Source organism: Hypomesus nipponensis, chromosome 20, assembly GCF_054491055.1.
Source record: "Hypomesus nipponensis isolate SF chromosome 20, ASM5449105v1, whole genome shotgun sequence".
Classification (NCBI taxonomy): Eukaryota; Metazoa; Chordata; class Actinopteri; order Osmeriformes; family Osmeridae; genus Hypomesus; species Hypomesus nipponensis.
Window position 1 is genome coordinate 9,520,001 of NC_140380.1, and position 26,358 is coordinate 9,546,358.

General features: G+C 51.5%; 1 protein-coding gene across 1 annotated transcript; it reads right to left on the reverse strand.

The window, feature by feature from the left end:
* Window positions 1-7,706: 7,706 nt before the first annotated feature.
* Window positions 7,707-22,424, reverse strand: fgfr4 (fibroblast growth factor receptor 4). The gene is made up of 20 exons (XM_084683495.1): window positions 22,203-22,424; window positions 18,289-18,452; window positions 17,706-17,859; window positions 17,501-17,554; window positions 16,611-16,874; window positions 16,418-16,507; window positions 16,144-16,310; window positions 15,638-15,761; window positions 14,356-14,546; window positions 13,899-14,037; window positions 13,597-13,784; window positions 13,236-13,381; window positions 12,756-12,877; window positions 12,512-12,622; window positions 12,071-12,261; window positions 10,016-10,138; window positions 9,619-9,689; window positions 9,111-9,248; window positions 8,648-8,753; window positions 7,707-8,212 (listed from the first exon to the last, which is right to left on the reverse strand). Exons 1-20 carry the CDS (start codon window positions 22,294-22,296, stop codon window positions 8,036-8,038), a joined length of 2,814 nt encoding a protein of 937 aa, XP_084539621.1. The 5' UTR covers window positions 22,297-22,424; the 3' UTR covers window positions 7,707-8,035.
* Between the last annotated feature and the right edge of the window lie 3,934 nt (window positions 22,425-26,358).

Sequence of the window (26,358 nt, forward strand, 5' to 3'; positions counted from 1 at the left end):
CTGTCTGCCTCTCTCCGCCTCTCTCTGCTGGCCCTTTCTGCTGGCTCTCTCTGCCTCTCTGCTTGCTCTTTCTGCTGCCTCTCTCTGCTGGTTCTCTCTGCCTCTCTGATGGCTCTCTCTGCCTCTCTCTGCTGCCTCTCTCTGCCTCTCTCTCTGGCTCCCTCTGCCTCGCTCTCACGTACGGGGGTAGCTCGTTTCTCTCTTCACTGTCACGCACTTTTCCTATCTTTCACGTTTTCTTTTGCGTCTCTCTCTTTCTCTCCCTCCTTCTCTCTCATTCCTCAATTCTGTGTCTCTCTCTGCCCCTCCCTCCTTCCCTCCGTCCTCCCTCCTCTCTCCCTCCAGGGTAACAGTAGCCCTGGGTGACAGGGTCCCCCCCAGAAGGGTTAGTGTTTCTGGGGGTGTTGTGGTCTCTGACCCTGGCCTCTGCTCCAGGGTTAGTTGATCTACTCTGTAGCAGCCTTCACCACGCCTCCTATGGCACACATCCAGTCTCTCTCTCTCTCTCTATGTCTCTATGTCTCTCTCTCTCTATGTCTCTCTCTCTATGTCTCTCTCTCTCTATGTCTCTCTCTCTCTCTATGTCTCTCTCAGTCTATTTCCCTCTGTCTCTTGCTTGCTCTCTCCCTCTCTCTCCCTCTATGTTTCCACAGCATGAAGTTTCCTCCGGAACTGCGTTTCCATCACGGGGGAGGAAAAAAAGCAGGACCCACTCAGTCTCCACTCTGGAGATTGTACTTTTCCAAAACACAGGAACTTTTGGGGCGGGGCTTGCAGAGCCAAGCACATTTCTGATTGGTTGAGCGGTCGCAGCCGCACGCGAGTATCTCAACCGATATTTCAACCACCATTTTTCAAATTCTGTGCCCCCCCCCTTCCTCCTCCTCCTCCTCCTCTCTCTCTCTCTCTCTGCTGTTTCCACAGACAGGACAGAGAACGCTGTCTGTTTCCTTCAGTAATTGGTGGTTTTGGCCCAGGCTCTCGTGTCGAATCCTGGCTCAGATCATTGTGTCTCTCTCTCTCTGTCTCTCTCTCTGTCTCTCTCTCTGTCTCTCTCTGTCTCTCTGTCTCTCTGTCTCTCTCTCTCTCTCTCTCTCTCTCTCTCTCTCTCTGTCTCTCTCTCTCTCTCTGGCAGCTCGGGGTTCTGCATAATCAGTCCTGGTGCTGTTCCAGACCCCGGGCCGACCGGACCTCTCCTACTGTCAGCTTCACTTCCCCCCCCTGCTCCCTCAGACTAACCAGAAGCATCGACTCAGCTCTTCTGACCAGGGACAGCACTTGGACAGTCTGATGATGTCATCACCGCAAGACGGATCCTGCGGCTCGTTTCTAAGAACGTGTACGAGTGTGTGTGTGTGTGCACGGGTGTACGTGTGTGGGTCTGTTGTTGGCGTGCACACGTTTGAGTGCGAGTGTGTGTGTGTGTCCGTGTTGTGTGTGTGTGTGATTTAAGTACGCGTGGCTTGATGAGATAAGCCAGACTGCGTTGTCTCCCTGCTGACCTGACATCCTGTGTCCACACACTCTCTTATCGACCCGGCTCTGTGGGGAGACAAGTACACAAACACTTCCGGGGAACCGCAGATAGCGACTACACACACAGACACACACACACATATAAACACACACATATTTAAACACACTCAGAGTCACACATACAAAACACACGCACACAGTGTACACACACGCACTCACACACATAAACACACACACACACGTTCGCACAGATAAGCCGTGCTGTGTGTTTATGACTGGTCCAGGGTGCAACGCTTCAAGGTTCGCCTTTAAACGGGGGGGTTCATGAGAGAGGACAGCATACACCGACGAAGTCAAGACAGGCCATCACCCCGACAACGAACCGCCGCCTGTCCTGGAGACGGCGCGGGGACGACAGCCAGCGTCCGGCTGGAGGGGAGGGGGGGGGGCTTGGCACGGCAGACACAGGGACCAGGAAGTGTTCGTGGCCCTGACGCTAGACAGAGCCTGGAAACTCCGCAGACGGGACCCAGACGGCCCTGGGCGCACGTCCCTACTGTTTGGGATGAGTCCCACTCTTCTGTTTGGGATGAGTCCCACTCCAACGTCCTTCCGTTGGAGACGAGAGTGTCTCTATATGGGATGAGTTCTCCTCGGAAATTGGATGAGTGTCTCTTTATATGGGTTGAGTGTCTCTGTATATGGGATGAATGAATGTCTCTCTATAAGGATGATTGTCTCTCTATATGGGATGATTGTCTCTATATGGGATGAGTGTCTCTCTAAAAGGATGTGTCTCTCTACATGGAATGAGTGTCTATATGGGATGAGTGTCTCTATATGGGATGAGTGTCTCTACGTGGGATGAGTGTCTCTATATGGGATTAGTGTCTATATGGGATGAGTGTCTCTATATGGGATGAGTGTCTATATGGGATGAGTGTCTGTATATGGGATGAGTGTCTGTATATGGGATGAGTGTCTGTATATGGGATGAGTGTCTCTGTATGGGATGAGTGTCTCTATATGGGATGAGTGTCTCTATATGGGATGAGTGTCTATATGGGATGAGTGTCTCTATATGGGATGAGTGTCTCTGTAAAAGGATGAGTGTCTCTATATGGGATGAGTGTCTCTATATGGGATGAGTGTCTCTGTAAAAGGATGAGTGTCTCTATATGGGATGAGTGAGTGTGGATCGGAGGCTCTCTGTCTGCTTCCTCCAGCATTCTTCCAGGAGATTTATAGTTTGTCGTAACGAGACACTGCTCTGTTGACACAGAGCGAGATATGGCTTCCTCAGTCGTGGCAGAGAAGTGCTGTGTGTGTGTGTGTGTGTGTGTGTGTGTGTAGAGGGGGTCATTCTGCTCCTCAAACACGTCTCCCTCTCCAGGTGATTGACACTCCTCATTAACATAGAGTTATTTAACACTCAAACAACAGGAGGGGGAGAGAGATAACTAGAGAGGAGAGAGAGAGAGAGAGAGAGACAGAGAGAGAGAGAGAGAGAGAGAGACAGAGAGAGAGACAGAGAGAGAGACAGAGAGAGAGAGAGAGAGAGAGGAGAGGAGAAGAGAGAGAGAGAGGAGAGAGAGAGAGAGAGAGAGGGAGAGAGAGAGAAAGAGACAGAGCTAGAGAGAGAGGAGAGAGAAAGAGACTATCAGACACATGACAGCCATCCTCCGGCCCTAGCTGCTTCACACGGCCTTCAGACCTTAAACACACACAGATACATACACGCACACACCTACACACACACATATATGCACAGACACACACCTACACACACCCCCTCCCTTCTGCTGAGAGGCACATGGTCCAGGTACAGTAAGCCAGCCTGTGGATGGTGGAGGGGACTGTCTCCACCAAAGACACACTACCATGTTTGGTGCCGTAAAACCGTGAGGTATGCTGGTTCTGGGAGGGGTAAAGACCTTCTCAAGCTCTGTCAAAGAACTGTGTGTGTGTGTGTGTGTGTGTGTGTGTGTATGGGAGCCGCAGACACTTTAAACATGATCGTTTATTTTTCATCCAGAGAGACTTGACAGAGCTTCAGATAGGCATGGTATGCATAAGCCCAGGATAACCGAACCCAGAGGAAGATTATACACCCTCTTTGTCAAATAATTTGAAATTCCCCTCAGATAATTGGATTTTGAATGGTTATTTTGACTTAGAGATTAGATGAACATTTATCTTTCAGTTTCATATCTTCCCAAAGTAAAGAAAACACTCTATTCCATGTTAATGTTACCTCCCTATCACCTCTCTTTTTTTCCTCTCTGTCTCTCTTTCCCTCTCTCTCTCCCTCTGTCTCTCCCTGTCTCCCTCTCTCTCTCCCTGTCTTTCTCTGTCTCTCTCTCCCTGTCTCTCTCTCTCTGTCTCTCTCTCCCTGTCTCTCTCTCTGTCTCTCTCTCTCTCTGTGTCTCTCTCCCTGTCTCTCTCTCCCTGTCTATCTCTCCCTGTCTCTCTCTCCGTCTCTCTCTCTCCGTCTCTCTGTCTCTCTCTCCCTGTCTCTCTCTCTGTCTCTCTCTCCCTGTCTCTCTCTCTGTCTCTCTCTCCCTGTCTCTCTCTCCCTGTCTATCTCTCCCTGTCTCTCTCTCCGTCTCTCTCTCTCCGTCTCTCTCTGTCTCTCTCTCCCTGTCTCTCTGTCTGTCTCTCTCTCCCTGTCTCTCTGTCTCTCTCTCTCTGTCTATCTCTCCCTGTCTATCTCTCCCTGTCTCTCTCTCCGTCTCTCTCTCTCCGTCTCTCTCTGTCTCTCTCTCCCTGTCTCTCTGTCTGTCTATCTCTCCCTGTCTCTCTCTCCGTCTCTCTCCCTGTCTCTCTCTCCGTCTCTCTCCGTCTCTCTCTCTCCGTCTCTCTCTGTCTCTCTCTCCCTGTCTCTCTGTCTGTCTCTCTCTCCCCTTCTTCTGCCCCCTCTCTCCTGGTCTGTTCCTCTCTGTGTGAGTGGTCAGGTGGGCAGATCAGCAGGCATCTCTTCTTCCTACTGTGACGGCTGCTCCCTTCCTGTCTCCACTCAGCAGTGAGCGGGAACTCAGTCAGCAGATAGCTCCCACTGAGTCAACACTCGCTCGCTCAGTCCACTGTGTGTGTGTGTGTGTGTGTCCTCATGTGTGTGTGTGTGTGTGTGTGTGTGGTTGACCCCCATCCTCCCCCTCCCCACCCTCTCATCCCACACTACACACATAGGCTCCTCATTCTTTACAGTGTCCAGTCTGCAATTCCTCCATCTGGTCTGGTCCGGTCTGGTCTGGTCCGGTCTGCACCGGTCCAGTCAGGATGAGGGTCTAGTTTTGGCCTGGTTCAGTTCTGGTTCTATTGTGTCTGTTTCAAACACTAAACAACATCACAACTACCAGTTTATTAACAAACAAACCATCCTCAAACCCTGCTCCAGAGACGCACACACCACACACACACACACACACACACAGGTACACTCACCACACACACACTCTTATCTCCCCTGTGCAGTCCTTCCAGAGTGTTCCGCTTGCTCCATGGGGGAAGATGTGAGGCGATGCATGGATGAACGCAGGTTCACTGAGGTATGCCGGCGAGACCGCAGCAGGAATCCTGGTTGTGTGGCCGGCTTCAGATGTGTCAGAAGCCCCCTCTGACCCCTCCAGACCCTTCCCTTGCTCTGGTCAGGACGACTCGGGAACACGTTGCCTGTCTTATCGGCTCTGTGGAACTGTTCTTTCTCACCGTTCACGTCTCTCACCTTTTCAAACCACACGCACAGACACACGCACGCATTCACACACGCACAGACACACACACAGAAACACACCCATGCACAGACACACACACACTCTCACACACACCTGCCGTCATCCCCCCCCCCCCATCCAGGCATCCAGAGTATGTAAAGATGTGAGGGGGGGGAGGGTGTGGTGGTTGATCTCTGGCCTATCCTTATCGCTCTCCAGCTGTGGCAGACCACCAGGAGCCCTCCTCTCAACCTAACCACCCCCAGACACAGGCCTTCATCAGCCCAGGAGGAGAGCACCGTGGCCTGGGCAGACGAGGGTTTGGGAGGGGGGCGGGAGGATGTTTCCCTGGTCGTCTGCTGGATGAGCGACCGGTCGATGATTAGTTCCGCATGAGCGATGAGACGGTCAGCAGAGCGCTGGGGGTTGAGCGCAGCCACTTGAAAGACTCTTGAAAGACTCTGGACTGAGATCCCCAACGTACTCTCTCCCCTGGCCCTTAACCTCTGACCCTGCCTCCCCATCTCTCTTCCCCCATCTTTCTCCTTCCTTTTCTCTCTCTCTTTCTGGCTCGCTCGCGCTTACTCGTCCCTCCGTTCGCATGTTTTTATACCTCCTTCTGGTTTGTCTCTTTTGCCTGTGTCTTTACCCCCCCACCGCTCACATGAGATCACAAAAGGACAAATTAAGTATTTTAAATTATACTTTATTTCATATAAAAACAAAACAATAAACAAATAAATTAGATATTTCTAAAATAATTCTCTTGAGGAAAAGGTTTAAGAACATTGTGATTGTTACACTTGAATTGGGAGTACATAAATGGAATGTCCTTCGGTTAAGTCTGACCATTATTGTATTGTTTAGGGGGCTGGTTCATTCTAACAGAAACATGTTTATAAAGATCCGAGTTTTGACATTGAGACGGCCATGTTCTCCCAGGCCCTAGAAGATAATGGCAGTTTGGTTTCTCAGTTGGATGACTTATGTTGGTATAGCTGCGTCACAGAAAAAAATAAGCTCAAGTTGCTCCCCCCCCCCCCCAAAAAAAAACAAAGAAGAAAAGATGACACAAAATAAAAATCCCACCTCAACAGAAAAGGGCTGAATGATCCAGCCTACATCCAGCGCTTCTCGCTGGTCCTCAGGTGGGCACACCTGGCTTGCTGACACCTCCCTCCCCACGTGCACCAACAAACTGTTGGACCAGTGGATCTCATCAACCTTTATAATAAATGCTTTTCTGAGGCATAAAAAAAAGAAAAGATTCCATTGGCGGTTGGTGTGTTTGTGTGTGTGAGAGAGAGAGACAGAGAGAGGAGGGGGGGTAAAGAGAGAGAGAGAGAGAAAGAGAGAGAGGAGGGGGGTAGAGAGAGAGAGAAGCATCGCAGGAGACACCGAAATCTGTGTGCCCCCCCCCCTCCCCCATTCCCCAGCGGAAGGTTCTAGAATGGGCTATCCCCCCAATGGCACAGAAAGACTCAGAATTAGCATCTGTATATTGAAAGATAAAGATAATGACAGTGGGCTCCATTACCATAATAAGGGACTCTTCATTTGCACTCAAGCTCAGGAACATACCACCCCCCCCCCCTCCAGCTAGCCCCCTCTCTGCCCCCCCCCCCCCGAACACCACCCTCTCCCCCTAGCTAGCCCTCTCTCTCTCTGTCCCCCCTCAGCCTGCACCCACCCTCCCTCTGCCCCACAGTCACACCCATTAGGTCTGCAAAGACCCCATTGTCCAGCTGGTCTGGAGGGTCCGGCTCGTAGCCTGGGCAGGGTGGCGGCGTCCCAGCCGGTCCCCCCACCGTCCCCCATTTGAAATCAATCACAGTGTACCCCATTGTCGCCCATTCACATTCAGACTCCTCAGAACCTGTTGTTTCACACAACACACAGTGACAGTAGAGGATTGGAGCCTGGGTATCTCCCCCCCCCTCCCTCCCCTCCTCTCTCCATCCCCCCCCCCTCCCTCCCCTCCTCTCTCCATCCCTCCACCCCCCCACCCCCCTCCCTCCCCTCCTCTCTCCCCTTCTCAATGGTTTTGTCCTTCCTCTCAAGGCTGGATCCTAGAACATACTGTTGATATATGCAACAACTGAAAGCAGAAGGGAGTGGAGTGCTTCCTGGAATGGTTCCTGGATGACATGACAATAGCCAGCCTAGCGTACCTACCAAAAGCTTACACACAGGGAGCTAAAGGGCTAGTGACAAGTTTTTCTTTGCAGTTGAAACGCCTGAATACTGTTTTTTTTTTTTTTTTGTCTCGGGTTACACCTTCATTTTTGTATCTTTTAGAATAATTTATAAAGGTAATTGTCTTTTTTTATATGTACATAAAATATTTTAATATTCTAATATATTCATAGGAAATCAAAGATTCAGGCACTTGGTTGCCTTTACAGCAAGGTTAACGAGAGATCCTGAGATTTAAGACAACTTTAAATAGCGAAAAAAATGTAAAATAATCTTATATATAGAGAGATTTATAGTCATCAATCAGCTTTTCTTTTTTTCATATCAAAATAAATCTTTTGTTAAAACTTCTTTTTCTGGGTTTTGGCCCCCAGTTTGGATTTTGTTCTGAAACTAGCTTAGCTGGGTTTGATACAAGACCACTGTCCGTCCTTTTAACCCAGACCCGATCAAAACAGGAAGAAAAGTTGTCCTTAAACTGTGGAACAACCTGGTAGGAAAGATCGAAGTGTAGGTCACCAGGCGTCCGAGTGCCAAGTTAGCACAATTGTCCAGTGCCAGAGCCAATAGTCCAAGTACCGCTTTTTTTCTGTCAAAAACTTGGGGATGTCACCTCCTTCAAATCAAACGTCCCCCCCCCCCATGTCTCTCTACCGCGGCTCGGCCTTGCCGTCTACCCGTGAGCGCACGTCGTGGTAACCGAGGAGACAGGGGTCGGTGGAGAGGGCGTCGTGGGTGAACACGGAGTCGTTGTCGGAGGAGCAGGAGCCGGAGGTGTCCTCGCAGGATGGGGAATACTGCTCAAAGGGGGTGGACAGGTCCAAGTACTGGAGAGGAGGAGAGGGGAGCAAAGGGAAGGAGAGGGGAGGGAGGAGAGGAGAGGGGGAGAGGAGAGGGGGAGAGGGGAGAGGAGGGGAGGAAAGGGGAGGAGGAGAGGAGAGGGGAGGAGAGGGGAGGGAGGAGAGGAGAGGGGGGAGAGGAGAGAGGAGGGGAGGAAAGGGGAGGAGGAGAGGGGAGCAAAGGGGAGGAGAGTGGAGGGGGGAGAGGAGGGGAGAGGAGAGGGGGAAGTGGGGAGGGAAGAGAAGGAGGGGATGGTTAATTTACATTTAAGTACTATGTTCCTTCCTCATTCTCTTAGTGTCCACAGCCACAAACATCTGGCCAGCAGATTGTAGGTGTGCCGGTGTGTGTGTAGATGTGTGTGTAGGTGTGTGTGTGTAGGTGTGTGTGTAGGGGTGTGTGTGTGAGTAGCCAACACACACCTCGTCGGAGATGGAGAGCAGCACTCGGTCCAGCTCCTCCACCAGCTGTTTGAAGGTAGGCCTCTGAGTGGGCACAGCATGCCAACACTCACGCATCTTCATGTACCTGGAGGGAGGGAGGTGAGGGAGGGAGGGAGGGAGGGAGGTGAGGGAGGTGAGGGAGGGAGGGAGGGAGGGAGGGAGGGAGGGAGGGAGGGAGGGAGGGAGGGAGGGAGGGAGGGAGGGAGGGAGGGAGGGAGGGAGGGAGGGAGGGAGGGAGGGAGGGAGGGAGAAAATAAATAGAAAAAGAGAGAGAAAGAGGTCAGGTTAACTCAATTAAAAAACTGTTTTAAAATGATATCTTGACAAAGACAATCTTGACCGCGTGGGACAGAGGGAATCGAACCCGGGGTCGCTTGCACGCTAACACCACACGGCACGGTCCTCCTTTCTAGGTCGGGAGGGTGTCATGGCGGCCACTTACAGCTCGTGGGTGCAGTTGGAGGGCTTGTCCATGCGGTGTCCTTCCTTCAGCAGCTTGAAAAGCTCCTCCACAGGGATGCCCGGATACGGAGACCCCCCCAGGGTGAAGATCTCCCACAGCAGCACCCCGAAGGACCACCTGCAGGACAGCAGGGGCACATGTGTCAATACGACGATAAGAATAACCGATGTAGTCATTTAACCCTTGAGTTATCTTCGGGTCATTGTGACCCTTCAGTCATTGCGACCCACCATCGTGTTTCCGACAACTTTACCTCATGCAAACATTAAGTGAAGCATTTTCTTTTAACCGTCGGGCTGTCTCAGACCCCCCACAGCGCAAAGCTTAAAAGGAAAATGCTTTTTATTTGTTTTTGTTTTGGGTAAAGTTGTCGTAACACAACGATGGGTCGTTGTGAACTTTTGGGTCATTGTGATCCAAAGGGGGGGACTGAATGTGTGGGTTTTTTGTGTGTCGTAAGTGTGATGTGTTGTCAGTTGCGACTTACACGTCGCTCTGGTGTGTGTAGACTCTGTCGAAGAGAGCTTCCGGAGCCATCCACTTGACTGGCAGCCGGCCCTGCCAATAGGAACGCAAGCAGAACGTTAGCCACTCCCCCATCCTTCTTTTATTCATACTCCCCCCCCCCCTTTGTTGCTGCCCTCCCTCCGTCCAATTATGTCCCATTAATTCAGCTGCCAATCGGGTACCAACATCAAACATCTGTCTTTAAGAGCATTAAAGCTGCAAACACAGGCCAGAGTGGAGAGGGGGGAGGTGGGGGAGGCGGGGGAGGAGCAGGGAGACAGAGGGGGGAAATGAGGTGACCGGGCAGACAGGGAGAGTCGGGGGAGAGAGAAGGGAGGACAGAGGGAGGCAGGGGGGAGGCAAGCATGTGTGCTCACGTTGGTGGTTTTCTTGTAGTAGTCTATCTGATGCACTCCCCGGGCCAGGCCAAAGTCAGCGATCTTCATTACGTTGTCATCTGTGACAAGGACGTTCCTGGCAGCCAGATCTCTGTGGATGCACTGGAGAGAGAGAGAGAGAGAGAGAGAGAGAGAGAGAGAGAGAGGGTGGGAGGGAGAGAGAGAGGGAGAGGGAGAGAGAGTTAGAGTTAGACCAAGGTTCAGCCAGGGAACACAGTCAAACGTCTGACACAAATGTTTGATGTTTACGAAACGGTCTCCTGCATTTATCCTCCTGCAATTACAGGCCTTCTCGTCTGCTCTGACTGTGGTTCGGCAGGAAGATAGAAGCGCCCTCGCCGCTCCAAACAAACACACAGGGTCCTGAGTCAACATCAAGTCTCCTTTTAGCCAACGCAACAAAATTAAACTCTACTTTTTAGAGAGCCCGGAGGTTTGTGGGGCGAAAAACAACCTTTGTGCGAAAAACACAAGCCTGTTTGCCGGATTTCAGTGGATGTCATTAAGTTTATTTTAGTTAACGTTGGAAATAGCGCTGGTATTTGAGGGCACAGGCCTGGGGCTTTTGTGGGCTCCTTGTGTTGGATGGTGTAGCAGACTGCTGCATTCTCCTGCACACACACACACACACACACACACACACACACAGAAACCCGATGCCAGGTCTAGACACACTCTCTGTCTGTTTGCTAACAGATTTATGGCAGTGCTAAAAGGGACAAAGCCCCAGCAAAGTGCAGACAGGTAGAGTAGAGCAGAGTGCAGTAGAGTAGAGCAGAGTGCAGTAGAGTAGAGCAGAGTGCAGTAGAGTAGAGCAGAGTGCAGTAGAGTAGAGCAGAGCAGAGTAGAGCAGAGCAGAGTAGAGTAGAACAAAGTAAAACGGAGCAGAGTAGAGTAGAGCCCAGTTCAGTAGAGCAGAGCACAGTTCAATAAAGTAGAGCAGAGCACAGTTCAGTAGAGTAAAGCAGAGCCCAGTTCAGTATCGTAGAGTAGAGCACAGTTCAGTAGAGTACAGTATAGTAGAGTAGAGCAGAGTACAGTATAGTAAAGTAGAGCAGAGCACAGTTCAGTAGAGTACAGTATAGTAGAGTAGAGCAGAGTACAGTATAGTAGAGCAGAGCACAGTTCAGTAGAGTAGAGCAGAGCACAGTATAGTAGAGTAGAGTAGAGCAGAGCACAGTTCAGTAGAGTAGAGCAGAGCACAGTTCAGTAGAGCAGAGCACAGTTCATTAGAGTAGAGCAGAGCACAGTTGAAGTTCAGTAGAGTAGAGCACAGTTCAACCAGACAGTCACTCCACAGTGGAGTGCGTAGCGCCTGTCACACACACAGAGACGTGTTGATAAGAGAATCCAGACTGCCCAGAGAGTACAGGGAGGAGGGTATAGTGTGTGTGTGTGTGTGGAGGGAGGGAGGAGGGTATACTGTGTGTGTTTGTGTGTGTGTTTGTGTGTGTGTGTGTTTGTGTGTGTGTGTGGAGGGAGGAGGATATAATGTGTGTGTGTGTGTGTGTGGAGGGAGGGAGGGAAGAGGGTATAATATGTGTGTGGAGAGGGGAGTGTTCTATAAAGCAGTGTAGAAGAATGAGAAGCAGAAGGGGGTGGGGTGGGGGGGGGGTATAAATGACCACATGTGATTCAAAGCCCCCAAGGCCAAGATAGTCTATTTGAAGGCCAAGTAGGACATATAAAGGAGAGAGCTAAAAGGGCAGCCCTAAATGACCAGCCCCTAAATGAAGTCTTAAATGACCCGTCTTAAATGACAGCCCATATAACCCCCCCCCCCCCAACTAACTTCACTTTAAGGCCAAGCCAGGGGGAGATGCTTACACACATGAGGACAGAGAGATTGAGAGGAGATAGAAAAACAAGACTAAAGAAACAGAGAGAGACATAAAGATAGAGAGAGACTAACAAAAGAGAGCGCGACATAGAGTGAGAGACAGAGAGAGAGAAACAGAGAGACAGAGAGAGAGAGAGAAACAGAGAGACAGAGAGAGAGAGAGAGAGAGATAGGTGCAGGTAAGGCAGACTCACCCGTTTGGAGGACAGGTACTCCATGCCCCGGGCCACCTGGTAGGCACAGGACAGCAGGTCTTTGAAGGTGAGCTGCTCCTCGGGCACTTTGGTCACGTCGAAGGTGTAGTCCATGCCCGGGGGCCGGCGGGCACGGAGATACTCCCTCAGGCTGCCCTTGGAGGCGTACTCCACCAGCACATACAGGGGACCTGGGGGAGGGAGGGAGGGAGGGAGGGAGGGAGGGAGGGAGGGAGGGAGGGAGGGAGGGAGGGAGGGAGGGAGGGAGGGAGGGAGGGAGGGAGGGAGGGAGGGAGGGAGGGAGGGAGGGAGGGAGGGAGGGAGGGAGGGAGGGAGGGAGGGAGGGTCAGTCAGTGGAAGTTGCAGGGCTGTCGGTACTGACACGCTAACTGCTAACTAACGCTAAAGTGTCTGTCGTTGACATCGTCAAGGCTCACTAACCATCCTGTGTGCAGACTCCCAGCAGGTTTATGATGTTCTTGTGCTTGTCCATCACCTTCATCAGCTCCATCTCCGAGATCAGGTCCGCCAGGTCCTTGTCTGTGGCGTCGTCTAAGGCAACAAAACAAACACACACACGTCAGCTTCGAGTCGACTTCCGACCAACATGGGAACTTGTGTGTGGAGAAACGAAGAGGCGGAGTCTCTGAGAGGCGGAGCCTCGGAGAGGGGTGGAGCCTCGTACCTTTGAGCATCTTGACGGCCACGGTGGAGGCATGTTCATGGCCGTCCTTGTTGACGCCGTAGGCGTCGGCGCGGACCACCTGACCGAAGCAGCCCTCGCCCAGGGGCTTCCCCAGCGTCAGACTGCAGACACACAACCTCAGTCAGCACAGGAACCCCTCCACCAAGCACACAACCTCAGTCAGCACAGGAACCCCTCCACCAAACACACACAGAAGGTTCTAGAGCATTTCAACTGGGGGGGGGGGGGGGGGGGGCGGGGGGGCAGCTGTACTGTTAGAGAGGCCAGCTGCACTGGCCACAGCTGCAGCTAAACATTATCGATGTCGTATAGTTTTCTTCACTGCATTGCAGGCATTAAGAGGCAAAAGACCATGTTTGTAATCCTTCAGACTCTACATTCAGAGGGGCCTACAGAAAGGAGGGGTGGGGGTTAGGGTTAGGAGGGGTGGGGGCGGGGGGAGCTGATTAAAGATCTTACTTCTCTCTAGGGAACTCCCACTCTGGGTCGTAGGGCAGCTCAAACTCCATGACGCCGGCCAGCATGGGGGAGCAGCTGGAGGAGAGCCGCGCCACGCGCATCAGCGACGCGCTGGACTTCCCCGAAGAGTTGGACTCCACCGAGTACTGTGGTGACGCGGAGAGGAAACAGGGTTAGCATGGACCTAGGCTAGGTAGCATTAGCATCGGCCATCGAGTAGCATGGGGATCGTAGTGTTAGCGACACGTTAGCATTATCAGCCTAGCGTTGCCTGAAAACTCAGCACAGTGACTTTAGCGTTAGCGATAGCATCTGAGCCGGGAGAGTTCCTGGGTCAAAGGTCTGGGGGGGGAAGGCCTACCTGTCTGCGCAGGGGGAACTTGGAGAGCTTCTGGACGGGGAGAACGTCGAAGGGTTCCCTGCTGGGGTGGGCCTGCATGCGACACAGAACCACGATGACGATGGCCATGACCAGCGCCAGGAAGCCGGAGGCATAGATGATGATGTCGGTGTATTTGGTCTCCATCAGGTCCATCTCATCGTCCTCCTCTGAAACAACGCAAACATCAAAGTCAGTTTTAGCCATTGAACTTTCGAACCTGTGAGGCGGTTAGCCAGTTCGTCGATAGGCTGTCTGGGTTGTGGTGTGTGTCGGAGTCGTACCTGATAGGACGGTGAGCCAGGCGGACTGGTGTGAGTAGCCAATGGAGTTCCCGGCCAGGCAGGTGTACTCGCCCGCGTCCTCCATGGTCACGTTGGTCAGGTAAAGAACTTCCACCTCCGACATGTTCAAACTGCCCGTCTGCACAGAGGAACAGGCGCTGTTAGGACCCTTCATCATCATCATCACCGTAAATCCTCATCCCTACATTTAGTCACTTAGCAGACGCTCTTATCCAGAGTGACTTACAGTAAATACAAGGACATTCCCCCCCCCGAGGCAAGTAGGGTGAAGTGCCTTGCCCAAGGACACAACGTCATTTGGCCCCGGCGGGGGCATCGAACTGGCAACCTTCAAATTACTAGCCCGACTCCCTCACCGCTCAGCCATCTGACTCCTACATCGCCATCACCCATAATCTCGCCTGTCTAGGGGGTGAAACGGAGGAGCGCTCCCTACCTTGAGGATCTGGACGTAGGGGCTTCCGTCCGCTCCGTAGCGGCTTCCGTTCCTCTCGATGTGCTTCAGCCACTGGATGTGCGGCTGGGCGTCGCTGTAGACCTTGCAGAAGAACTGCACGTCTGAGCCCCGGAGCGCAGTGGTGTTGGCAGGCAGGCCTGCCTGGAGGATGGGCCTGTGAGGGGATCTCTCTGGAGGGAGGAGAGGGAGGGTTGGAAGGGACGGAGGGAGGCAGGAGAGGGAGAAACAGAGAATGCAGTTAGGCGGCCAATCGAGCCAAAAAGAGGATTCCCACTTGCCCGGGGAAATAGTTCAAAGTTCAGGCAGGGACACGCCGCCAAGAGAGATTCCTGTGATCAGCGGAGCGCGTCTCGTCTCCGACGGAGTAGGTCCGGCGTTCACACAGATACGGCAGCAGACACCGCGAGTACAAGCCCACTAAATATAGCCTGCCTCCCGGGGAAACACTGGCTCCAGGCTCGGGGCTTTTGTGCGAGTGTTTGAGAGGCATAAAGGGAGATAGACGTGATAACGAGCCATGCTAATCTGACGGGAGGAGGGGGGGGGAGAGGGGGGGGGGTGCCAGCGCCTCTGAGCTCGGCCCAGTCAGTCTCTGTCTCTCGCTAATTGGTTTTATTAACAGGCTGGCGCACAGCACTCTGGGACTTTGAAGTCTTCGCGTCTCTCGCTCTTTCTATCTCTTTCTGTCTCTCGCTCTTTTCTTCAATCTCTCCCTCCCTCCCTCCCTCTCTCTCTCTCTCTCTGTCTCCCTCTCTCTCTCTCTCTCTCTCTGTCTCCCTCCCTCTCTCTCTCTCTCTCTCTCTCTCTGTCTCCCTCCCTCTCTCTCTCTGTCTCTCTCTCTCTGTCTCCCTCCCTCTCTCTCTCTGTCTCTCTGTCTCTGTTCTCTTTACCCTGCATGCTCTTTTCACCCTCACGCGCTCCAGAGGTGGCGGATGACCCTGAGTCGGGCAGCGAGGAAGGTCGAAGGTCACGGGGAAACCTGGTATGGACGCCTGGCGGTCCGCTTGCCCGCCAACGAGGCTGACGCCATCGTCCCCCCCCTCTCCCCCCCACCTCTACCCCCACCACAGTCACACCTCAGGCTTCCCCTCCTTCACCCCGACACAAACACACACACACAAACACACACAGAGACTCCAGGCCCTAGTGAGTTCATTCCAGGCTTCAGGAGACCCTGGCTTCAAATCGAATGTGAGTGCTCGATGTGAGAAGGACCAGGCTTTGAGGGTGTTCCTCTGGAGCGTGTGATCTTGGCTCTTACCGAGCACGTCCAGCAGGTAGCTGTGGGCGATGGAACCATATCTGTTCTCCACCAGGCAAGTGTAGTTCCCACGGTCGGAAGGGACGACACTCTCCATCACCAGACTCCAGTGCTGATGTCTCAGCTAATAGAGAGAGAGGGGGGAGGGGGGGGGGGGGGCAACGGGTTAGACATGAGTTAAATAAAAGGTCTGTCAGAGCTTTGCCTCGTTTCTATAGATTCAGATGCTGTTTATTGCTCCTGTCTGTCTGTCTCCGTGGCAACAGTCCTCGGAGAGACACAGGGTCAACATTCAGGACAGGGTTGCATTCTTAAAGGGGCCAGCGTGTCACGGTCGTGAGGCGAAGACAAAGCATTTGAAAAAGGCTTGACCAATGCCGTCACAACTTCCTGTCTCTCCCTCCCTCTCTCTCTATCTCTCTCTATCTCTCTCTATCTCTCTCACTCTCTCTCTCTATCTCTCTCTCCCCCTCTCTCTCTCTCTCTCTATCTCTCTCTCTCCTCACCTTGATGCCCCCGATGCGGTGTTCCCCCCTGAACTCGCGGCCGTTTTTCAGCCAGCGGATGGTGGGCAGTGGGCTGCCCATGGCCGGGCAGCGGAACTTGACGGTGTTGCCGGCGGGAACGGCGTACAGCTTGCGCTCCATGCGCTGGGTGTGGGTCCAGTAGGGTCCTGAGAGGCGACACAGGGAGGAGTTACAACACGGTGACCGGGCCGTTTGGTCGTCATATTCCTGTGATGCCTGTGGCACAAATCAGCCAATCAACCAATCAGCTCACCTCTTGAGAAGTACACCTGGTCGTTCTCCAGCTCAGTCGGTGCATCCTCCAATCCGCTGTCCTCGTCGTCGTCACCTGACCCGAGAGCATCTGTAACACAACAAACGTCGACGCAACGACGGCATCGTGAAACGACGCGCACAAATCAGCCAATCATCAACCGCTCGGCCGATCGACCAATCAGGGTTCTGACCTGCCACGGTGATGGTGAAGTTCCGCAGGGGTTGTCTGGTTCCCCGCAGGATGCACACGTACACGCCCGAGTCCTCGTACGTCACGTCCGTGATCTCCATGACGACGCCGCGGATCTGCACGCGCGGCGTGTGCTGGACGCGCGCGCCATCCTTGTACCAGACGACGGGCCCGGGCAGCCTGGCGTCGCAGCGCAGCTCCAGGACATCTCCCGGTTCCAGCAGCAGGTGTTCCACGGTGTCCTCGCTCAGGTCGTCCAGAACATCTGTTTGAGAGCGACGTGAAACATGCGTTAGCCCTGCTGACCCCGGTCGCACACACACACACACACATACTCACACTCTCCTTGCACGCCCGCACACTCGCAGGCCAATCATCCGTGTGTCTTGTCTCACTCTAAAGAGAGTGACCATCCCCTCAACTATGACCTTTCAACTGCCGGCCCCATTACTCTTCCCCTTGGTCGAAGCGCACACAATAAGAGGTTGCCATGGCGACTTGGGAGTCCTGACCCCCCCCCCCTCCCCTCCCACCCCCTCCCCTGCCCTTCACCTCTACTTGCTTTGTTCCGGGAACATCATTGTGGGAGCGAGAGCAGGCAGCTAGACACAGGGCCCGCCAATGAAGAAAGGGAGAGAGAGAACGAGCGAGAGACAGAAAGAGAGAGAGAGAGAGAGAAGAAGAATGGAGCTAATGAACATGTCAGCTTGGGATTGTGGACGGCCATCCGTAGAGAGCTGACAGGGTGCTGATGGTTCACTGACTGTCTGAGACACGCTGGAGAGCTCTCCTGTCCGACCGGGAGAGAAGCTCTCCATTTCCACCGTTCTAGACTGTTCCCCCCAGCTCCAGCACACTCTAGTTCAACTAAAACTAAGACTTATTATTTACCTGCTGGAACCTCGACGGCAGAATTCTTGTCCGGGGAACGAGAGATGAGAGTTCCTAAAGAGGACACCAAAAACCTCCCGTCAGGACAATCAGACACGCAGAGTGACGAGTTGAGATGTCGGGGAACCCGGGACCGATTAGACCCACAGTCAAAACACTCTACCCGCTAAGCTTCCCCCCCCTAGACCCATCGCGGCCGCCTCACCAGGTAGGACGCGGAGCCAGGCGGACTGGGCGGCCTGGAACTCCTTTCCACCGTGGCTCGTCTCAGCCAGGCACACGTACTCCCCCGCGTCCCCCAGGCTCACGTTGGACAGGGTCAGTGTGTGGAGCTTGGACGCGTTGCTCTGTTGGAGCACCTGGGAGGGGAGGGGAGGTGGGGGGAGACAAGGGAGGAGGGAGGGGGGAGACGGAGAGGTCAGAGACAGGCCTGGAGGTGCTGCTGCTGTGGAACATTTACATTTAGTCATTTAGCAAACGCTCTTATCCAGAGCGACTAACAGTAAGTACAGGGACATTCCCCCCCCCCCCGAGGCAAGTAGGGTGAAGTGCCTTGCCCAAGGACATAAAGTCATTTGGCACGGCCAGGAATCGAACTGGCCACCTTCAGATTACTAGCCCGATTCCCTAACCGCTCAGCCTGAACACCTAGAGTAGGAATCCATAGGATGTAGCAAGTCCTTCAGCTAGGGAACTGTTCAACCTTCTGTGGGGCAGAGCTGAATAGTGGGAACTGGATCTGAGTTTGTGTGACCATGTCTCTGATACGGGTCGGTTCGTCTCCTTACCGTTAAGACTCGGAGGACGCTCTCTCCCTCGTCCCTCCTCAGCCACAGGACGCTGGTGGAGGCCGGGCGGTGGACCTTGCACACCAGCCTGGCCTCTCCGCCCAGCACAGCAGTGGTGTTCTCTGGGTACCCTGGTACGATGAGAGGCCTGGATGTCCTCAGGTCTGTAGGAGGAGAGCAGGAGAGAATAGAGCAGAGGAAAGGAGGAGAATCGTAGACAAGACTGTTACACGAAACATCCCCAAATCTTTACTACATCCACTCTAAATACTCCACCACCGTGTATTCTGTCCCCAGCTGGGTTTGTTCTTTAGTGTGGGCTGGTGCAGGGGCAGTTCTACACGGGGACCTACAGGGGCCAGGGCCCCTGTAAAAATGTCCCTGCCCCGCCCGTGGCCCCCCTGAGCTGACTGAATAAAAATATTTTTTTTTCTTTCTTTTTTTACACGTTTTTTCTTCTGCTAGTATTCATCATGAACCGAGGAATGGTCATCTTTTTTTGCCCCAGTAAATAAAAAAAGTCAGAGAAATTTCCATATCAAGGTATTGAGAGAGCTGAGGAGCTGGAAGAGGGAGAGCCAGAGCCGTTTGTATGATTTGAATGTAAAGCCAAATTAAATTATTTAATGTTTAAATATCATTTCTTTCCAATTTTTTATGTGCCCCCCCCCCCCCTTGGCCCCCCCAGTAAAATGTGTCTAGAACTGCCACTGCCCTGGTGATAGAGTGCACTGAGAGGACTGGGCTAGCGTGTCGCACAGCGCCAACCGCCCGCCTGCCAGCCTGTTCGCTTGCTCGTCTGTTCAACCAAATGCCTGTCCTGGCCCCTCACACAGAAAAAAAGCTATCCCAGGATAATCGTCTGTCTGATTGCTTCCTGTTAGAGCTCAGTCACAAGCCCTCTGTTACTGGGAGTGTGATGACTGACTGACTGGCTGACTGACTGACTGGCTTTGTGATTGACTGACTGACTGACTGGCTAGCTTGCTGGCTAGCTGGCTGGCTTTGTGATTGACTGACTGGCTAGCTTGCTGGCTAGCTGGCTGGCTTTGTGATTGACTGACTGACTGACTGACTGGCTGACTGACTGGCTAGCTTGCTGGCTAGCTGGCTGGCTTTGTGATTGACTGACTGGCTAGCTTGCTGGCTAGCTGGCTGGCTTTGTGATTGACTGACTGACTGACTGGCTAGCTTGCTGGCTAGCTGGCTGGCTTTGTGATTGACTGACTGGCTAGCTTGCTGGCTAGCTGGCTGGCTGGCTTTGTGATTGACTGACTGACTGACTGGCTAGCTTGCTGGCTAGCTGGCTGGCTTTGTGATTGACTGACTGGCTAGCTTGCTGGCTAGCTGGCTGGCTTTGTGATTGACTGACTGACTGGCTGGATTGCTAGGTGACTGACTGGCTGGCTTTGTGATTGACTGACTGACTGACTGGCTAGCTTGCTGGCTAGCTGGCTGGCTTTGTGATTGACTGACTGGCTAGCTTGCTGGCTAGCGGGCTGGCTTTGTGATTGACTGACTGACTGGCTGGATTGCTAGGTGACTGGCTTAATGACTGGTGAACTGACTGACAGCAACTAACGGCAACTAAATACATGCAGGAGAACAGAATGACCCTGTTTCCCCGGTGTACGACAACCCAGACCTGGACATAATGCTGGCATTATACTCCCATAGGCTAAGCATGGAAACACAACAGCTTTGGCCAATAAAATCAAATCCACAAGGATCTTCTGTGATTGGCCAAGGGAGATGGGAGGAATTGGAATTAAGTTGTCCTGGTATTTTGTGTTACACAATGGAGCATTACCCAGAATGCACTGGCTCAAAGTTTTGTCGAATCTCCTGTTAGGTGTGTCCGACTATCTACTAACCAAACCATGACTATTCAGTGCGCTCCTTGAACAACACTGCATAGAGTATTCATTCATTCACACACACTCATGCACATGTGAACACACACACACGCCTCTCTTGTCTCAAACACACACACACAGTCCCATGCTAATGAACTTGTGGAAACCCAGGCTGAACTGGCCTTCAGTTGAACTCACGACTGAGTGTGAATAGTCAGTGAGGACTAAGGGGGCAACGCACAACACAAACAAACCTTCCCACCAGAGTCACTGTGCTGGAGGGACACTATCCTCCATAGTCTGTCTGTCTCTCTCTACCTATCTTTCCCTCTCTCTTTCATTCTCTTCTTCCTCTCTCTCTCTCGTTCTGTCTCCCTCCCCTTCTCTCTCTCTCTCTCTCTACGGCTTTTTCTCTCTTTCCCTCCCCTCATTCTTTCTTTCTATGGTTCATCTCTCTCGACAGAGCTTGACCACCAAATGCACTCCTCTCTTTCATAATATGTAGGCTATCGCTTCAGTTCAGCGATCAGTACGTCGGCATGGTTCCCGGTGGAGAAATCCTCGTCACATTCAAGACAGTTAAGTCCCGTCTTAATCTTTCGGAGTACTGAAGGAGGTCTCAGTGTGATTATTATCGGGCCCTGTGGTGCTAAATCACACACTGATCCAGACCTCAGCACTGCATGTCCGGAAATCTCCGACATTAACGTGAAAGGGTTGAATTCAAAGCTCCTTTCATAGTGATGAAGGGCATATTCACGTCCTGGTATAGGGTCTGTTATACCTGTGAGGGGCAGTCTCTGTGGCACAGCACACATTTCACTCCTTGCCTTAGGGTGATAAATATGTGTCTCTCCATCTCTCTCTCTCTCTCTCTCTCTCTCTCTCTCTCTCTCTCTCTCTGCCTCTCTCTCTCTCTGCCTCTCTCTCTCTCTCTGCCTCTCTCTCTGTTTCCTGGGTGGCTTTGCGATGCTGAATGCCCGCTGTTGTCAACTGACTCTGAACTTTCCTGGCAGTGTCCTGGTGGTGCATTGTGGGTACTTTGAGGAACTGCACCAGGTCAGTCTTTAACTCCCAGGGATTGAACTCCCCTAGATAAATTCACTCTCAGTGACACACACAGTTATAGATATGTAATAAACCCTTCTTTTTCACAGCAGAGATCAGCAAATAAGAGAAATTCTACAAAGAACAAGAGAGCGATAAATATAGAGGGAGAGAGACAGAAAGAGAGAGGGAGAGGGGGAGAGAGAAACAGAGAGAGAGAGAGAGAGAGGACCCCAGAGCTGGCCCCTCAGGGCAGCCCTGAGTGTTGCCTGTCCTCAATCTCCACACATCATAACAAGACTGCAAGCTGAGATGAGCTCGGTTTCAGGTGGTAAACCAAGACAGGCGCGTGTTCGGAAAGCACCCCTCCCTCCCCCTTCTCCCCCCCCCCCCCCCCCCCCCTTTAACACTCTCCTCCCGTCTGGCAACCAGCCAGACAGATTTACACTTCCGAGCCTCTGGGCACTGCATAGATCGGGTGGCGCGGTTTACTGCGACCGAAAACAACGGGAGCTCTTTTTTCACCCGCAACCCCACACTCCCTCACACCCCCCCCACCCCCCAAAAAAATGCATTACAGCCTCTCTCTCCTTCCTGTCACCTTGGGCCTCGCCTCTCCCTTACGCCAGCCTGCCTGTGCGAGGCCCTGGCGGGCCTGTGTTGCCCTGATTCTTCATGCGACGCTTCTCCGAGGCGCGTGTGAATGAGCCGTGGCGTACGCAGGCGCCGTGACAGGGACCGACATCCCTGAGGTCGTTGCCATGGCGTTTTCTGATTTATTTGACCCAACATTTTAATCCAGAGCCGTGTTTTTAAAAAAATTGGGCGTTTATGAAGTACATCAGTAAATCAAGGATCGGACGTGTAGTTCTGACGGTGTTCCGGTGGTCAGTCGAGGAACGATTTACCAAACACAGCGCAAAGTAACCAAATCTCAGCTACCAGGCGCAGTAGTTAGTTCGGTACCTGGCACGTACGATAATAAGTTCGTAAAATCATGTGATCTTTTACCTTTAGGACTTCCATCCTCTCCTCCGACGGCTCTGGTGGGCAGCCCGTCTGACAGGCAGAGACTGAACAAGCACACCACAAAGACTGCTACCATCCTGGACCAGGATGGCTGGTAGATGCGTGTGTGTGTGTGTGAGTCCGACAGCGAATGGTATCGAAGCCGTGTGTAGCACTGGCTTCACGCACGGATTCCTGGCATTAGCGACACACTTTCAGCGCCACCTAATCTTGGACCTGGGAGAGAGAGGAGAGAGAGGGAGAGAGAGAGAGAGAGAGAGAGAGAGAGAGAGAGAGAGAGAGAGAGAGAGAGAGAGTGAGAGAGAGACAGAGAGACAGAGAGATAGGAGAGAGAGGACACAAACCCAATTCAGTAATGTTAATTCATGTGTGTTGATATACAAGTTGTTTATAGATGGTCAACGCTGAATAGTTGTATTTGACTGGTTTGCCAGACAGAGTGCCAGATATTCATGGACAGATGTTCTAGCTAGCTGACCTTGCTATCACTGCACATTGTCCGCTGTTCCGGGCGCCATGAATAACTAACAGGCACTGAATGTGCGGCTGTTGAAGTCTGTTGTTTGTCAATGGAAGGTGCACATGCTGTCCGATAATGGCCCGTTACTATGAAAACACTTAAGGCTTGCCAGCAAGCTATCACGGACCAATAACGGCAATGTCGTTGGCACGCTAAATATTCAGACAATCGTTGTAAAGAGCTCTGGATTTGTTAATTGTTTGTTTCCGAAACACTTTTTTGGGAGGACGCTATGAGAACACGATTGTAGGCTACAAGTCTCAAATTGAACTGAATTGAATTGCCATGATTGCAATGCATAATCGTGTACTTGAAGTGTGTTTGTTTAATTGTTGCGTGACCTGAGACCACAGTTGGCAGCAAACACAGGTCTAACTTGCGTGATTGGTCCGGATGACGCCAACCGAACCGAGTCAAGCCAACTGTGCATAGGCGCCAGTCCCGGGGTGTTCCATGTAGCCTATGTGCGTGCCACCGTGGCGCTCACCGTTTAATGAAGAACTCCATGAATGAAAAGCATTTATATCTTAATTAAAAAACTGGATGGGAAACTTTTTTTTTTAAATGTTTGAAACAATTCGGTCCGTTCTATGACTTTTGATTGAATTAAGGTGTACCGTGGAACTGTAACCTTTATTAAGTTACTACCAAGTGTTGGTTAAAAATAGAATCGAAATGTATACCACAACTGCTTAATCAATTCGCTTTATTCTACGGGCCTTTAAGCGGTTTTGTCATAAATCAAACACTGCCTTCTGCTCCGTTACCTTCCAACAAGTACGCGGGTTAAACTTTAACCGGAGAAGCCTATCACTGCAAATAATCAATTATTCTACGTGAACCTCAATGGGACACGACAAATAAGACAATATATAGGCTTTATAATAATAATTCTAAACTATTTTCTGCCATTTCAACTATTGTTGAAGTCAAGGACTTTAATGCACGTCCCCACTCGATCAAATCGATATGATCACTGGAAACAATGTTGCAACTGTAGGACGCGAGACAGCTTGTGCCAAATCCTGCAATCGCTAAACGATCACTTCTGAAGAACACAATAAAAGTGGCTATTGTATAACAGTAATTATTTTAATAGCCGACAACTTCATCAGCCAAAACACCTTGTCTGAATTAACATGTTTTGAACCAACTACGCTACATCAATAATCGATGTCTAAATAAACCTAAAATGTGCATTTTCACGTTCATATTTCGTGCGTTATTGGATTTTTTTTTTTACAAAAGTTTAATTGTTAGTTAAAATTTAAATATTGAAGTGCGACGTAGCAAGGTTACAATCACGCGTACCTTTTACTTCGTTCTCTGCTTGTTAAAATCACTCCTTGGATAACTGCGATGGTGACAACAATATCCTGGCGCTTTTAGATAGTTTTGAATATTGGTATCCTCATTTGGTCTCTTCGTCCAGTTTTCTCCAAATGTGGCTTTAGTGATTTTCAGTAAGATCTGCCTCCAGGAGAGACGAAAATACGTTTATAAATTCCACCAAGACGACCACAATGTTAACGACAGACAGTTGCCGGTCGGCAGGCACAGATCTGATCCTTGAGACTGAGAGCGAAGTCCACTTCACCCCAACACGACAGCGGAGTGCGAGCGCCTGGCTCGAGCGCCTGGCTCCTTCTTCCAAGGGGCTCACGCGGCACCGAGTGCTAAATCCATGAGAAGGGGCGAGCTCGCCGAAACTTGTGGTCTAAGTGGGGAGAAAAGATCCGCGTGTAGTTGGTACTCTACCGCAAAAAAACAAAACTCTCCAATGTGGGGTGCACGGTCCCTTGAGTGCTCTCTCTTTCTCTCTCCCTCTGGCTGAATTTCTGTCACAAATCGGCAACAACGGAACATAGGCTACTAAATCGTTACGCACCGTGATCTCTTAACGGTTCGGACTTGAATGAGTTTCACCAGCAGAACGCAGTGCATTTAGAACGAAGCGAGCCTCTTTCTCTCTCTCTGTCTCTCTCGTTCTCTCTCTCCGTCTGGTAATGTTTCTGTGGTAAGGCTTACGTACACGTCTCGCTGCCCGAACAGACTCTACTGCACTCTGAGCGCAGGAGTCACAACAATGGACTAAAACGAGCGAGAGGAGGGGGGAGGAGGGGTACGATCCTCTAACCCCCACCCCCAAAACAAATCCCCCTCCGAGCGAGCCCCTCGGAGGCAAATATAAACCAAGACCTCTGCCGCCTTCACTTACGCTCCTTCCAATTCAACGTACATTTATAGTATTTCTGCTCGAGACTTTAGTCTGGCTTAGGCTACATTTAAATGAACAGACAACTGTAGATGTCTGTGTGCCTGTAGACTTATTTTTTTATTTATATGGCCTATTGCAGTCCGGGATTTTCGCTTATAAAACCAACGAATTTATGAAGGAAATATATTTATGACCAAAATCATGTTACCAGGGTTTCTCGTCGGCAACAGACTAAATTAATCAACCAATAGTAGCTTAATCTTCATTCTTCTCTGTTTTTTCCACATTAAGATATTCTGAAAAGGTCCATCATATTGTCACACTCATTATGCTAATAGAGTTGTTGTTTTTCTGCATAGCTTTATGGTTCTCTTTCATTTATGGCATGTTAAACTGGCGCGTAAAACAAACAGGACATAAAAGTCTCTTTGAATCGTATTCAATTATAAGGAACTTGCGCTCTTGTATTGAATACTTGCGAATTAGCCAGTCTTTTAATTGCATCTTTGCGGAAGGGAACCAGGCTTGATAATCCCATTAGACAAGGATCCAGCTCTATTAGACGGGGTTAGAACAAGGCTCTCTGAAATGCAGGCTACATTGTCTCCCACCGTTTTATATTAACTGTTTAATGTAGCCCATCAAAGATCACTGGGCGAACGCTGATTTCTAAGCCTTCTTCAAAGCGTTTCTGGTGTAGCCTAATGAAGTTGTCTATTTCTGTCGCGTTGTAAGCCTGTTTATGCGTGCACAGGCTGTAAAGATGAATAGTGCGAGCGGTACTTTTCAAGAGAGAGAGAGAGAGAGAGAGAGAGAGTGTTAAAGAGGGAAGTTATGGCACACATCTTAGAGGAGAATATTTTTTATTATTTTTTTTATTATTTAAACACCGTCACTCTCATTCATCACGGGCTATACAGCGTGGCTGCGGCGGCACACTGCCCGCGCGCCAGACTCACTCGCTGGAAGGAGCTTCGAGCGCTGCCAGCAGTTCTCTCCGCGAGAGGCGAACACGGAACATCTTTCATGTCGGACAGACCGGTGTGAGAAAGTGGCCTTTGTCCAAGGCCGACCGACAGGCAGGCAGGCGCGAGCACACCGAGGAGGTAAACACCACAGGCGCGCACACTCACACCGTAAAGGGCTAAACAGATCCCTTACCTGTTCTCCTTTACCTTAAGTCTGCTAAATATAAAACGACTGTTTCCTGTATGTTCCTGTGTCCACAGAGCTTGCGCAGTGCCAGCCGCCCAAACGGGCTTGTCCTGGGACAAGGCTGTAGTCATGCCAGAGCCCCACTGTTCGAGGCCCCAGCTTGGGCCTGTCTGTTTCTATCCTGACGAGGCTGGCATCACGCTATCACCCAGCACTGCCTGGGAAAAAGGGAAGGATTCTGAACC